General features: G+C 34.5%; 1 protein-coding gene across 1 annotated transcript; it reads left to right on the top strand.

Moving 5' to 3' along the window:
- Positions 1 to 65: 65 nt before the first annotated feature.
- Gip (hydroxypyruvate isomerase-like protein Gip) lies at positions 66 to 13,137 on the top strand. Its single transcript, XM_071583011.1, has 5 exons — positions 66 to 556; positions 7,617 to 7,728; positions 8,480 to 8,652; positions 10,181 to 10,300; positions 12,826 to 13,137. Exons 1-5 carry the CDS (start codon positions 361 to 363, stop codon positions 13,014 to 13,016), a joined length of 792 nt encoding a protein of 263 aa, XP_071439112.1. The 5' UTR covers positions 66 to 360; the 3' UTR covers positions 13,017 to 13,137.
- Positions 13,138 to 14,063: the final 926 nt, after the last annotated feature.

Genomic DNA, 14,063 nt, shown 5'->3' with positions numbered 1-14,063 from the left:
AAAACTTGGAGCGAATGTGCTGACCTCTAATTAAATGCACATTAGTTGGAAATTTCTAAAAATCATTAATTTAAGGAATTTGAGCCATTTGGGAGATAGTAATTCAATAATATCTCCATTTTTTGCTCATTTTAATCATTTACTTCAAGATTAGCAGCACAATTTCAATAAACAGCGAATAATTTTTCTAAGTGCTTTGTTCTTACTGATGTCCCACTTGTCATAAAGCTGCCCTTTCTTTTGTACATAAAGTTAGTTTTTTTAATGTATGTTAACGTCGTGGTGCACGGATTATCTCTGATAAGATAGGGAAGTAAACTAGTTGTAGGTTTGCCCATCCTGGCTTACAATCTTTTCAAAATGTCTCTCAAGTTCTCTGCGAATTTGTCTTTTATGTTTCAAGAAAGTTCTACGATCCTTGAACGGTATCTTTCCGCAAAAAATTGTGGGTTCAAAGGGGTTGAGTATGCATTTCCTTATTGTGATCCTATCTCTACTGTTGTTGAAGCAAAATCTCAGGCTGGAGTGGATCAGATTCTCATCAATGTCCCACAAGGTGAGCTGGATGATTCGACAGCTTTTCTGAAATAATTCATTCCTTTCTCCCTTCGCATATGAGGATATGTGTTCAAATAATCGTAACTCAGTACTTAGAATTATCTATGAATTCGCGTTTAAATGAAGAAGGCTTGTAGATGTTATGAAATCTACGAAATAAGGTTTGATATGTCATCGTCAACTATGTTGTTTTTTTTCTTTTTAAGTAAATAGTAATTATAATTCTCCGGATTCCCTTCGTACGAACAAACTGACTAGACTTAATCACCACCTCTACTGTCTTAGAAGGTTTTTGCATGGCGCCAATTTCCAAAGCTGTTGTAAAAATAGTTTTTTCACTGGCACCAAACCATAGCTTGAGGTGTGGATACACATTTTGGGGTGTGATTCGGGGACTACAGAGGTTAGAGAAAAGGAAAGAGAAGGCGAATAATTAGCATGGAAATCACTTGTGTAAAGAAAGGAAAAACTTGGAAAAAATTACCAGAAATACTAAATGTCAGCATAGATGATTTTGCGTGATGTTTTCGCCGTGATATAATTATTGTGTGGCTGGTCCGTCATTCTATTATTCATGTGTCGTGTGTGATTCATTTGATGCATAAGCAGCTAGATAGGGAAATACTAAGTGTGGTTGTGAAAAATATTTTAAAGCATATGAAGTCAGAGGAAATGTTTCAGCCGATTATTTCACCAATTTGTTGATTTGAATGATAACGATGACTCTTTTATATCTTTCTGGTATTTATTAGGTAAACAAGTGTTCTAGAATTAACTTAGCTTTTTTAAACGTATGTTTTATACCTTATTATATTGCCATATTACCAGAGTTTGATATAGAATGTTTGCAAGGGGGCGTGACTCTGTGAGGTATACCCCAATATAAATGGTCAGGTAGGATTTTGTATAGTATATTTTCGCTATCTGTTTTCTATCAATCCACTTGGCTAATATTGATCAGGCAACCTGTCTTTATTATTTTTATCAAAATGATACTTTAATCCTTACTGACTTTTTCTCATTCATTTTAAATGAGATATTTCATATATATGATAATAAACAACAGTCGTCAAGCTAGCGGTGAAATTGATGGCTGAGGGAGTTAACCTCTTGAGAATCTCTATGTACATTTCATTGATATTCATTCACATGGTTAATTTTAAGATGAAAGTATTTCAAACAGCATGTAATGTTAATGTTTAATAGTCAAAGAGTATAATGGACGATCAGCGTTATCAATTGAGAAAGCAGTGAGTTATTTTCTTGGAGAATATACATTTTCATATGCCTAGTGACCATTATCAAATCCTACAAATAAATTAAAAAAAAATTTCATATTGGGTGTTGATCAGAGCTGGTATTGTCACCAATGTGGGCTAGATAAAAACGTATTTTCCCTCTATCAAATAATATACAATGGTACATTTAAAAGTACACTGGGCTACCAACTTGGCGGCTTTTTCCCTACCTCAAAGGATTCCTCTGTAACATTTCATTGTACATTTTACTTACCCCAAGATTTGAGGTAAAATTAGTTCTTCTACGGCTTCCAGCAGTTCTCTGCAATGGAAGGCGGGGGGGGGGGGGCAACTATTCCCCAATATACCCCTATTCATATGCCAATACAGGTTTCTACTCTCACAAATGTAGTTTTATTACAGTTTGAAAAAATGCTTACTATACATGATGTTGTACATATCCATGAAATAAGTGTCCTGATCATTTTTTTTCTCAACTGGTGTTCATTATCCAAACAATTTACTTTAAAAAGATAATGAAATCATTCTATGATGCTCTAATTGATTGAATGACTGAGGATTAGATATTTAATTAGTATGCTAGATAAGTTTCTCCAATCAGAAGCCAAAACTCTATTATTTGCTATAGCCTGCTTACCCTTAGCTTACGATTAAATATATAATGTGATATCAGATCTGATCCCTCCCCATGTGCCACAATCTTGACATGGTGGAAGCACTTGTGCGTTCTGATTACCCCTAGACCTATTAGATATGGGAGCTATAAAAATTGCTTCTGGTGGGCCCACCCATGCCAGATGGGTAGAAAGGTAGGATCTAGACAAAAGGTAGTCTGTGCAGCAACTTTTTCTTAAAGACGTGGCTACGAAGGCTTCTGAACTCAGTGGGATTGCCATCCAGTGATGTTGTCACATTAAATCATATATGAAGAAAGGCAATAGGAAACTGAATAAATATTTTATCCCAAGAATGCCATAATGGACGGTAGAGAGAAATTGAGTCCTGGCAACTATGGGAGTCAGCTAAATAGACCTTGTGTAATGCCTGGTAGCTGGAGAAATAAGGCTTCCATGGTCATCTCATTTCATCTCAAAATCCTTGCAACCCAATACTGACAACAGTAGCACAGAAAAGGGCCAAATTAGTCACAGGAAAGGATAGGAAAATTAAAGAATATAAATTGTGAAATGGAAAGGGGAAATATAGGTGTTTTGTTGCTGTGTGATGTGAGATGGAAAAATAGCAGAGATTGCTGGAGTGATCATTATACAGGAGTGCTGGAGTGATATTATATATCATTATCAGTAGAATAATATACAAGAGATGGGATGAGAGCCAGCGGGGGGTGGCAATAGTGTGGAATAAAAAGGTAGAACGAAGCATAGCTAGCATAAAGTGAGGAACTAATAGAATATTATTAGAAGAAGTAAAAGGTGAACCAACAAACTTGGTCACTAGTCAGGTCTGCATGCCACCAGGCGACCATTAGGAGGAAGAAGTAAATAGGGATTATATACAATCAGTATATAATCATGGGTACTCCTGGAGGCAACATTTAATTGTTACAGGGAATGGAATGCAATGGAAAGTGGAGGGAAAGATGGTAGTGAGGTGAGAAACGGCGGTTTAAGAACAAGGAACAGCTGCAGGGAGAAAGTAATAGAGTTCTGCTGGAGATAAGGGTTAATTAAGAGGAACTGGGCTGGCATAACTCTTCGTTTAGACACCAATGAAAGTGTGGGTATACATGAAAAATAACAGGGGACTCAGAAAGGTAACAGTTAGATCATGTCATGGTTAGGTGCAGATTTAGGAACAGCGTGATCAATTTCCATAATTTTTCAAGAGCGGATATAGACTGGGATCATAGTTGAGAAACAATGAAGTGTAACGTTTGATTGAAATAGATAAAACAGGGAAGGTGGTTTAAAAAATGGAACGTAGAAGCACTAATTGAATGGACAAGGAAGGAGTATCAATTGGCTGTAGAGAAATCATGAGTGAGAAAAGGAATACTGTTACTATAGAGGAATAATGTGAATATATCAAAAATGAATATTGAAATCCACCAAAGAAACTATAGGAAAAGGACAAGCAAATCATGGATTACTGATGAAATGTTTGGAAAATAGATGGTAAAAGTAAATGGAAGAACATAAATGCATATTTAGGTAGAAGGAAGTAAGAAGAGTTAAATAATGAATTGAGACAGGTAACAAATAGAGCAAAAGAAGCACGATTGAAGACAGTGTGGGGATGTAGAAAGTTTATAGAGAAAGGGTGACATTGGAGCACTATACAGGAAGGTTGAAACACTGTCAGGAAGCAAGAAGGGAAAATATATATTAGCAAACAGAGATAAGTCAGAACAAATATTGGTTGGACCAGGAAAGATCCAAGAGATATGGAAGGAATGTATAAAAGTATGGTTAAGGCATTATACCAGCAAGGATACATGTTGAAAGATAATGTGACAAAGATGAGGATAACTTAGGTCCAGGCCTACTCAATGGTGAAATAGAAAGGCCATAAAGGGAATTGCAATCAAATAAGGCCGTGGAGCTAGACAACATTCCCTCAGAACTACTTACAGGTTTAGGAAAAGGTGCAAGGAAGAGTTTTTATGGACTAAGTTTTAGCATTAATGAGGGAGGAAGTTGGCCAGAAGACTTTGTTAGATCAGTGTTAGTTCATGTTCCAACCAAAGGGAAAGGTAGAAATATCTGAGGACTACAGAAGGATAACTCTGATTTCTCACACAGGTAAAGTGATTCTCAGGATCATCAACAAGCTGATGGAGAGCCGTGCAAATGATTACTTAGGGGATGATCAGTTTGGGTTCAGGAAGGAGAGAGGCTGGCATGATGCCATTGTAGTAATGAGGTCACTAAAAGAGAGGGACATACAATACCATCAGGATGTTTATAACTATTTTGTAAATGCATTTCATGGACTGCATGGGGAAGAAATAATGAATGTATTGCTCTAAATAGGAGACACCTGCAAACTGTACATGTCTCAGACTGCTCAGGGGTGAGTTAGGGATGGTGGGTCTGGATTGGCAGATTTAGGAAGAGGAGTATGTTTGTCCATTATCACCTGTGCTGTTCTATGTATGTGCAGGAAATTGTTAAAAAGGCATGGGATGAACTAGAGTTAGGGATGAAAGTCGGTGGACGAAATCAGTTCATTTTTTGAACGATCAAGCTTTTGTATGCCAGTTCTGCCATGGGGCTGCCAACTCTGCTGAGTGTATTGAAAAGTCAGTGTGATAGGTATGGCATGAGTATAAATGCAAATAAAACAGGTTTTCTTGTCAGAGAAAGGCTAAGTTAAACGTTAAAATAGGAGAGCTAAAACTGGAGCTCGTGAAACAGTTTACATAGCTCAGAAGTGTTTTGAACGAAAATGGTCGAAGTAAGAGGTGCGTAAAGAGAAGAATTGCATTAGGTAAAGGTTTTGCAAGGAGTAGAGAATTGATGACAGTATTCAATTGTTTCAGGCTCAACTTTGTGGAAGCTAATTTTCATCAAATGAAGAACAGTGGAAAAATACATTGCGTTCTTCGTTTAATAAATTCATGCCAGGGTTGTTGGGTAAGAATGTTAAGTCAATACTCTCCAAAACTTTGATGTGGTGCATAGTTTTGTACAGCACAGAAACACGGTCATTGAAGCAGGATGATATTGTATGTATGGAAGTTTTCTGAAATATGTGAATGTAGACCGATGGAAAAGATAGACAAAATGGGCAGAAGAACAAGGAACCGTTAGGCATGGTGGGGGAGGAGAGGGGATTGTTGGGAGAAATCATAAGGAGGCAGGAAAGAAGGATGAACAACATTTTGAGTGGAAGTGGGATGATGAAGACAATTACAGAGAGCAGAATGTTAGGTAAGCAAGGAAGGGGCAGGAATAGGATGGGGATGTTGGACGATTTGAATTGAGGAAGGAGGTATACATAATTGGATGATTAGAGGCTTCATTTTGTGGAAGGGATTCATCCTGAAAAAGAAAATACTTTGTTCTTCTTTTTAAAACTGTGAAGGATAAAATATTTTCTTTTCCGATGTATACAGAGTTGTATAGTGGCTTTTAGTATTGAAGGATTTTAGGTTTTGTTTTGTTAGTAGAGACAAGGGGATTGTTACTGTACTGTTTGGAAGCTTGCATTCATCCAAAACCTACATTAATTGGTGGAGTACTGATAATAATAACAAGATACTGCTTTTCCGAAAGTGATGGAAACAATTTTTGCAAAAATATTATTATTGTATAATTGCAAATAGCTTAAAATTAAATTGATTGAATGTATTTGTTCTATTGCTCCTTTAGAACATAATGAAATTATGTACAGTATGTACAGCAATGTGAAAAAAGTAAAACCTCAGTTAATTAAAATTCAGTAGAATCCCTTATCAAGCCACTGTGGTCCTGGAATCCTAGCTGGTTATAAAAGGCTGATTTCTGAGTACCTTTTCTGGGATGGAAAAAATATTAATTATCATTGGTAATGTTGATGACTTTATTACAATGAAGATTGGCAATGCCATTGTCAATATTTATTGCTATAATAGAAAGGAAATTATTTAAATGGCTGTTTATTGATAACTAAAACCTTTGTATCTATACTTTCCAAATAATAATCCTGCATAATTTTTATGATCTGGAGAAACAAAGACTGGATAAAGTATTGGTTTTAAAAAATAAAATGTATTTTAGCCATTTTATTTCTTCTAATTAAAAATAAAATAAATTTAATTTGGAAATCACATATGATAAGATGCTATGTGTATGTGTATATCACAGACACATTTGCATAATTTACACCTTGCTAAATATTTGGTGTTTCATTGAAATGCTCTAGTCTTATTGCTAGAATAATTATTTAGGTGGTTAATTTTGGAGGCTTATTTCTCCTTTGAATTTGTTCAGAATATTGATTTTAAGGTATGGCTTAGAAAAACTATGAGCACACTAATCAATCCAAAGGTCAGTTTGGTAGTTGATGGTAGAGTTCACCCAGTACTAAGCCCGACAGCGTGTGAAATTCACACATCAGGGTAGGGGGGCCAGTGCCTTTACCTGTGTGTCTTATGGTTTCCCAGAGATATATATGGGAGCTATGTATGTATGTATATTTTTTTCTTTATATTAGGATGGAAAAAGCTAGGAAAAAATTACATATTTGTGGGGAAAATTTGGGAAATGAGTGGCCACCATTATTAAAACGTGTATTCATCTAAAAGGTTGATTTGATAGGTGAGGCTAGAGCTTATGTAATGCTAAACCCAAGAGCATTTTAAATGCACTTATTCATTGAAGAGGTTCAGTTTCTTTTTCCTGTGTTCTTTATGGTTTCCCAGGGAGATATGGTACCCAAAAAATCATACAGATCGGGTGAAACTGAGAGTGTATCCCTTGAAACTGAACACAAGTCCTCTCTTCTGTACCTTAGCATTTTACCAACTGTTATATCTTTCTCCCATTTTGATAATTAAATAAAAAACAAGAATTTTGCTAATTCTTAATGTCATGCAAAAATGTTTACATTTAGCATGTATTAAGAAGCTTGAATGAAGTTCATCCAATACCTCCACGGGGATTTTGGTGCATGAAAATATAATCGGAGTCAGTCGATAAGTTTTTTATTGTCAGTTCAAAGCCAATTTTTTGCACAAGCTGTCGTCAACTTTCACTGAATCAATAAATCATGTAAATAAGTACATTTTCAGAGAACTACATTTATAAGTAATGACATTATATACTAAATCTAATGTTGTAATTCTTGTAATTTTAGGTGATGTAGATCTTGGAGAACTGGGTCATGCTGCATTACCAGAGAAAAAGTCAGTGTTTGAAGAGAATATTAAATTGGCTGTAGAATATGCAAAAGCTTTGTCATGTAAAAGGTAAAAACTGAGTATACTCATCATATATTATGGGTTAAAATCCATTATTATATATATGACTGCTGGTAGACAGTTTATATTATTAAATTATTTATAATTTATACAAAATGGATACTTTTCTTTGGCATTAAACTAATGGAGATAGGGGAATGGGGATTGCCTGGTCTTTCTATGCACTGGATTACCAAATTTTTGTACCCCATAGCCATAGGCTGTGCCATAAGTCTTAAGGCAACTGAACATTTGATCATTCCTTTTTAGACCGGCTCTAAATTGTACCTGTTACATTTATTTCATTCATTTTTCTCTTAAAATAGTATTTTGGGAATAAAACCATTTTTAGTAAATTATTAAACTTCTCCATGAAATGAATCCATGGTTGTGGTCCCCAGAAGAAAATAGTGCACCTGATAGAGTTTTATTCATCAAAATTCTTTGAATTGGTCAAATATGATTATGGCACAGTATGGAATGAGGAAATAAAATTGTGTTTGATTTTGTATAACTCATGGAGAGATTTTCTATTCAGAGAATTTATGGAGAGAACATAGAAAATGGAATAAATAAAGTGGTTACGTACCTTTTCCTAGTCACTATAAATAATCGACCCCTGAATTGATATTTTGCAAATTCTCTCCAGAATAATGCAAGTTCTCAAAAAAATTCTGTTATTTTCCATTTTCATAAAATGTACACTTTTTTCCTTGGAGGGTTAGGTTTCAATTTTGTGATTTTTATATTTTTATTGCAGAGTTCACATTATGTCTGGAAAAGTGGCTCAACCAACAACCCTCAATATGACTACCTATGTTGAAAATTTAAGGTATGCTTCAAGTCTTATGGAGAAAGAAGGGATTGTGGCTTTGATAGAGCCTATTAATAATACAACTGTGCCAAATTATTACATGAACAGCTATAAAACAGGTAATATTTTAATAATTTATTATTGAATGGCAATAAATCATTGATTATTAATAAACATATTGCTTTTTGTTGCTTTTTAGCTTCACTTGTTGTGCATGAATGGTAAAAGATAGCTAATGTTTAACCTGCACCAGATATAATCTTTTTTGCATCATAAAATACGGTTAGGTGGAAGAAGGGACTATCCTAATCCTATCTCACCCCAATTAAGACGTTTTACTATGATTATTACATACTTGGCAAAAAAGTTATATTTTGATAGGGAACTTAGTCAAAGGTGAATGCCATTTGAGGCCACTTAAGACAATGCAAGGGAGAAAAAGAATCTGAAGATAATGGAATATTTTAATTAATTGGGAAGATGGCCATTTTACTGTGGTTTTTATTATGGCCGTTTTATGCAGAATGCTAAAACTGTAAAAGCTTTTTTTTATTTTCCGGTGGATTGGCTTACCAAGTTGTAAATCTGCTGCAACTTGTTTGACCATTATTCATTTCTTAAATTTTGATTTTTTGTGGCTCCCAAACTCTTCAAGATAATTTCTTTGTTGTGTTTATTAAACTTTGTAAGTTAGACTTCTAAAGAAATTGTCGTGCAGAACCTTCTGAGTGCAGTATGCTGCATATCAGATGGGATATTCAATTGTGAACATCTACCTACCAATCTTAAAATATATTAAGTTTAATTGGAAATTAGGCTTTTCAGCTCTCATACACCTTTCCCTATATTTTTATGGCAAATCCCCCCATATTGGGTTTTTGTGTGGGTTTAACCACGAAACAATGTTCCAAAATTCAAGGAGGAGGAAGAATGAGAGCCAACTGAATGTAAAATCTATAATAGGGGTGGTATTTAATGGAAAAAAGTTTAATATATTTTTAAATTTTTATTTAACAAAATCATTGAGATATAACATCTTTTAAGGTAAATATATTCACAGCATTAGTTGACGAGACTTGGAAGAATGAATAATCATGAACCAAACCCTTAACATTTAAACAACAGTTCCAGCTTCTAAAAACTATTGCAATCCTGCATGAATAGTGATTAATATAAATTACCATTAATAGCTATTAACTAAGAAAGGATTTTATTTTCAAAAAGAACAAATATTTTATAATGCCAAAGCTTAAAAAATTAATAATGGGCTATAATATAACTTGAAACTTTCAATTGTCTTCTCCAAGACTAGAAAAATGGCCATATATTATCATGATTTCATGCTCAGAAGAAATTAAGAATACAAACTTTGAAATAAGTTATGAGTTGGTTAGAATCGTTTCTGAATATTTAACCCATTTTAACTAGTAAATGAAAATTTTAAGACTTAAAGAGTTAGAAGTGGCATTTCACAGTTGTATAACATCATAAAAGACAATAGAAATAGTCTTGGTAGAATCCATAATAATTGACAATTCATTTTGATTCATAAGTCGCATGATAAAACTCTAGGAATAAATTATCATTATCAACCTATATTAATAGACCTGAATTTTTATTTTTAGATTAAATATTCTTCTATTTCAGCTCTGGATGTTGTTAAGGCAGTCAATAGTCCTAATCTGAAAATAATGATGGATATATTTCATCTGCAAATAATTCATGGCAACTTGACGAAAAACATCAAGGAATATTTACCTTATGTTGGTGAGTGAAATGAATTTCCCTTAATATTCACAAAGATTACTTTTCCTTCCAGCTGGTGGCTGATAATCTTGCTTGGTGAATAATCTCCATAAGCTTTAAGAGTATGCTGCCTCAGAATTATGATTCCTAAGATTTTCATCTAATTGTTTCTCTCATCATATCCAAGTTGAACACAGTCATAGTTCCGCAAATAATTAATCCTCTTTAAGAATTTCAGGATAGTTTTATCATTGGAGAAGCATTGTTCAATGCAATGCAATGCATTCACTGTACTTAACCAAAAGGAGAAGAAGGCAACCCTTGTCTTGTCTAAAGGTTTCCAAGAAATTGAGGCTTAATTCTAGGAATCACTGCTCTTCTGTCAGTCACTTTATTTTAAATAATAGCAATTTTGTGCACCATTGTACATGCCCCAAAGTTGACCTATTATGTTGCATGTCAAAAATCACTTAAATTGTGGATCGTATGTAGGCAATACCCATTGTTAGGGGTGTAATGACATCTTAATTTTGGGAATGCCAGGTTTTACATTTCATACGGCTTGACTCCTGGTGATATGCTTCAGTGGAGATGACTGTACTCAGTGAATTGCACAATTTACTGGTTATTATGGTTAGTGACAACTTAAATTATTTTTGTGTGCATAGACTTTTAAGCACTTAAGGTGTCCTCAGCATGGAGGGCATGTTGCTGTTGTGCTACAGAGTTTGACTGACACTACTGCTCTTATTAGCAGCTTTATTGACTGTATTCATAATCTGTACGAATTAAAAATTATTTCATAAATTGAAATTTTAAATTTGATGGTTTGAGTATCTATTTTGTGAAAATTCATGAACACTGAGTAAATAAACTTGGTATTTTTCACAAAAAAACTGTGAAAAAATACTAAGTTTATATATTCAGTGAATTGAATTTGTGCCTTCAGTTTAAATTAGACAACCAGAGAAGGCAGGCCATTTCTGTAACACATACCAAGATTTTTTACATTCTCAATTGTCATCACATTATTAATGACCTGAGAAATTTTCTGATTTACCTGGAAGAACATATAGCATATGTAAATATACACATTGGTATAGCTCCCACTAATTTGATTGTCCCATCAAATTATGTTTTTATGTGATGGTTCAAACAGTAGTTATAGTTTTAGGGGAGGCAACCGACAGCTAAGGTCATTTCACCATTAGGGATGAATGGGAAAGGATGGATGGATAGGGGGAAACCCAGCATCGGCATTAGTCTACTATTATCAAAAGGCACCAAGGGGTCGGCAGTTTAACGTCTCATGCGACGGATGTCGTACTCACTCAAAGTGTTTTCCACTAAGCACCCCAAGTAGGGATCAGGACACCACTGAAAAAGATCTGCCACCTCTGGGATTCAAACCCGGGCCCTCACTGCTGCCTCATAGGCGGTTCAAACACTTCCATTTTGACAAAAGCGAATTGACTTACCACCAGAAAGGTTGATTAAAATGAGGTTTTAGGGAGCTTTTTCATACCTGACTCCCTCTGCAGTCAAAATTAGAAACTTCCCAGGAACTTGAAACAGTTGACTAGAAGGGATGCTAAATGTTATCATCCCACCTGTGGTCATTCAACTAATTTTTATCATTCCACTAGTTTCACTAATTTTCCATGGTGCAGTTAATATAATTTTTTTAATGTCATCTTCACACAAAGATAATGTGTCCCTCTTTTTTAAATAAACCATTTTCATCAGAAATTTAATGCCTAAAAATGTTTAATATGGAGTCAATAGGACTCTCCATAGTGATCTGGCTTTACAGCCAGGCTAATAACTTACCTGATGATACTAAAACTGGCATGGAGTCAACACAAATTGAGTTCCATACAGTCATATGGTATCAATTTACCCCCTTTATAGCTATGGAAATATTGGAAAATATGAAAGTTAGTGCTCAACCTCCTGTGCACTGGTTAAGCACTGGTGTACAATGAAGTAAACTCTAGGCTATGTCTAGAAATTTATCAAAGCTAAGCTTAAAATAATGACTCCTAGTGCTCATTGACTGCCATGACCAAGTTGATAATTGCCCAAAAGATAAAGGGGCCCTCATGACTCAGGAAATATATTGAATTCAATTGGCCCAGCAGTGGATGAAGCATTCAGGCAGCCAGTTGAAACCCATAACCTATCAGCCTATAAGTGAGTGAACAGGTCACAGATACACTACCATTTCAGTAGCCTAGGCCAACAGTAATATAAAAAGTAGATTTTGAGAAAACCTCAGGGGAAGGTTACTCTTAAAAGATATCACATGGAATTAAACTCGATTCTGGTTTTCTTAGTACTTTATAATTCTCATATATTTATGCTAATTTTATTTCATTGATTTAAGCATGCAAATGTGAATTCTAAGATGTATACTCTTTATCATAAATTAAAATCAGGACCCCATGGACTTACTTGTAAAAGGTTCTGTCCATTTGAAATATTAGTTGTAAAAATTAATATATTTTATTTCAAGCCATCCTTTAATTTTTTTCTGTTCTATTCAGGTCACATCCAAATTGCTCAAGTTCCATACAGAAATGAACCAAATACATTGGGAGAAATAAATTTTCCATACATTTTTTCCCTGCTACAAGAATTGAGGTATGATGACTGGGTTGGTCTTGAGTATAAGCCATTGACAAACACTGTTGATGGTCTTAAATGGCTTGAGGAATACGGGGTTGTGCTAAAATAATTGCCCTGATTTTTCAACTATCATTATATTATGAAGTATTTGGTGCATCTTTGAAGTGGTGTTTGATGAATTTCATAATTGTAGTGGTATGAATTACTGAAATTATATTTTTTTATCATGAGCTCTGTGGATTCATGTTATTTTAGACTTAATCTCACAAAAGAAAAGTTGCCCTGTAAAAAAGGTGAAGGGCAGCAGTTTAACCTTAAAGCACAGATAGCACAGATCAAGGTGATCGATCTGGTATCAGCTGCCGCAATTGTGGGCTGGAGTGAAAGCCATGGAATCGGCTACAGTTCTGAATGTAGAAGGCGACAGAGAACCACCACATTAGTCTCCGTAGAATATGCAGCCTAGCATTCAAATAAGGTGAATGGAGGGTTACAGTGAATCAGTCTCATGATTGAAATACTAATAATGATGGTAGACTTGATCATATTTTTACTACCTTTTGAATACATTGAAACATTTAAGAGATTACGGTATGACTCTTTGGGCAAGAACAAGTGGTGATTTTCTGCAGATAAAGTAATCATTCTTTTGCAACCATACTTTAACATTTTTATCTAGTATATAAAACCAGAATAATTGTAAGTATTCGTATACTTTCCTCTCAAATAGGAAAATTTTAGAATTTTTTTCTGTCCCAATGACCTGTTTTCATTTTATTATGGAACCTGAATGTTGTAATAGATGTATTAAAGTAATCGGTGACATTTTTTTACTTCTTTGCATGGACATTGCTATTAAATATTCATGTGTATATGGATACTCAACTTAAGAAAATCATAGCCAAAACAACATCTGGGTTTACCTGTTGGATCCATAATGCCAGACACATTATCCCTAGCATTCTGATCTCAGGCTTTCAACTGTGTCAGATTTGGTGGGCATTATACCATTTATGCACCAGCTATTGTTAAAATTTTCAGGCATGGCTGATTACTCCATGAAAAAAATGAAAATGTTCAAATTGCAAGCAAGGCTATTTAAAATCTACATTAAGCATATGAAAAATGTTTATGGTAATACAGAGAGAATTAATTA

Source organism: Hetaerina americana, unplaced genomic scaffold (assembly GCF_022747635.1).
Source record: "Hetaerina americana unplaced genomic scaffold, ioHetAmer1.1.p SCAF_12, whole genome shotgun sequence".
NCBI lineage: Eukaryota > Metazoa > Arthropoda > Insecta > Odonata > Calopterygidae > Hetaerina > Hetaerina americana.
Note: the sequence above shows the minus strand (reverse complement) of the source record. Positions and strands in the feature narration are given on the sequence as shown.